The sequence below is a fragment of the Postia placenta genome, assembly GCF_002117355.1.
Source record: "Postia placenta MAD-698-R-SB12 unplaced genomic scaffold POSPLAscaffold_12, whole genome shotgun sequence".
Lineage (NCBI taxonomy): Eukaryota > Fungi > Basidiomycota > Agaricomycetes > Polyporales > Adustoporiaceae > Rhodonia > Rhodonia placenta.
Genome location: NW_020169843.1, coordinates 596950 through 599238, shown reverse-complemented (window position 1 = coordinate 599238; position 2289 = coordinate 596950). Strand labels below are relative to the sequence as shown.

Genomic DNA, 2289 nt, shown 5'->3' with positions numbered 1-2289 from the left:
TGCATGGTTTGTTGGCAGCTGTCAACCAACTGCATGGGTCCACTTTTCCAGCAAATTCTGGTGACATGTACAATGCTGCTGCTAACATCCACCCTTACTCTTTCAGTTTTGTATAGTCCTCAACCATCAAAACCCTCATACATGCAGGAGGACTAATGAGATTGTGTCACAATGGTTATCAATAGTTGGTGAAAAAGAACTGGCATTAACACTCACCCAGCTCTGGAAGTCAGCCATTATTTTCAAGTATGCATGTTATTTCCTACAGTTTATGGTAAGTGGTCATGACCTCATAACAGCATGAGCACTGATGCATTTGTACAAATGGAAATTACACCTGGGTACAAGGGTGAAAGCCATGTGCATGCTGTTACAGTTTGTGGCTGGGCAGCCTATCTTGTCACTGCCATTTTATGATTTGCACATGATCTAAAAAAGACAATGTGTATATTTTAGCATAGTGCAACCTGTTCAATCAGATTCAACAGCAATTTGCTCAGAGTGAGCCATTTTTTATGCTTGTAGTATTCTATGCACTTACATTTTGTAGTTGTTGATGATTACCACCTACCCTGAGGATAGCACACCAAGGTTTATTATGTTCACTAGGAGGTGATGCTCAAAACTGAGGTGGTCCTCAAGGTGTCAACAAAGTCCTTTACAGGTGAACATTTGGCACACATTCAAACATGCACTATTTTGGTCACACTATTACACACTGCTGTTCATCCTAGTACTTTATCCTTTTCTCATCCAGAATTCTTGAAATGTGACATGGTGTGACTCTTTATTTGATTTGCCTTCATTGACTGATTGACAACAGAGTGCTTGCATGGGGAATTTGTGCTTTTACAACCTTGGTAATGGTGAAACACATATTGAGTTTTGGATGAGTGCTTATAAGGTAGTATTGGTCACTGACTTAATGTGTTTCTTATTCTGATATATTTTCAGAATCACAACAGTCTTATTGTGTTTGTAACATCTGTATATTTGGGAGCTGGTCAAGCTAAGCCAGAATATTATTACTAAACCTAGCATTTGGCAGCCCCAATTCTTTCTTGAGTGGGGTTTGTTCAAATACAAGGTTTTGTATTTGCCTTCATGTATGCCATACAACTCACCATTTAATTATTCCACATAACAGATGATGGATGAATATTTTAGTAGCACTGTCGCTAAACATAAAGTAATTGACAAAACTCAGCCACTGTGAGTTAATCCCCCTTCTCTTCTACTATACTAATATGTGTCCAGTTTGCTCACAGGCCGTCCTAGTGGCAAAGGACTAAGCCAGAAGCCTGCCAGTCCTGCAGCAATTTCAAATAACATCCAGGATCTTGCTAAAGTGACCAAGCTACCCATAGCTGGTGCCTCTGCCATTTACAGGGGTGTTGCTGATCAAGTATGCTACATCATTGGTGGTTATTATTGGATGCTTATCACCTCTAGTGTGCTGTCATTTTAGGGAGGCAGCTTGCCACCTTTATGCTTGGTCATTGTCAAGAAGTTATGCTTTTGGATAGCCACTATGCCTGTACTGCAGCCCAAGTGCCTATAGTTGGTATTATGACTGGTGAAATACCACTGGAAACTTTGCTCATGCAGGTATAGCATATTTCCACCTTCTGTCATAAACTTCATTAATTATAAATACAGAGATCACTAAGTACAATGGAGTCCACCTTGCTGGCAGTCAGGGTTCTTGCTAATGCATCCATGTCAATTGAAGATCCTCAATCATGCAAACCTAAAGTACTTACCTCACACAAGAGGCAACAGGCTATTGTGTGTTCATAATTTAGCCACTTTCATTCATGTTCCAGGACCTTGCAGATAGTGTCAACATTATGGCTGTCAATGTAAGTGTCCAAATCATTTTGATTGATGAAGAAGCCTGACCCTAGATCATATACAACAGGGACTTTCAGCATCCACCATGCTGTTGAACAATTGGTTGCAAGTGGTCACAATATCAGGAGTCCTCCCACACAGCTTAGTAATTGGTGCTAATATATTGTTTGCATGACATTTCATGCAACCAACAAGTGTCATATGCTGCACAATTGATAGGCCCCACTCCACTGATTGCACAATTTGTGGTGCAAAAAATAGCACAGCAAGGTGTGCTCACTATTGTGCAATGAGTGGCATGATAGTGTGACTGATGGTTTGGCAATGGGTATATATAATTGTTGCACTATGGGTGTCTTTAGTTATTCTTCTACCCACCCCCCTCCCTCTTGATTATGCACCTTCTGGCTATCCACAGAGATGATGCTTACCTTT

The 2289-nt window shown here is 40.6% G+C and overlaps 1 protein-coding gene across 1 annotated transcript; it reads left to right on the top strand.

Annotated features, from left to right (window-relative positions):
- Positions 1-300: 300 nt before the first annotated feature.
- POSPLADRAFT_1048715 (hypothetical protein) lies at positions 301-1800 on the top strand (the record flags this gene model as incomplete). The annotated part of the gene is made up of 8 exons (XM_024479578.1): positions 301-312; positions 655-777; positions 824-904; positions 1001-1087; positions 1148-1212; positions 1258-1405; positions 1453-1608; positions 1660-1800. 8 exons carry the CDS (start codon positions 301-303, stop codon positions 1798-1800), a joined length of 813 nt encoding a protein of 270 aa, XP_024336180.1.
- Between the last annotated feature and the right edge of the window lie 489 nt (positions 1801-2289).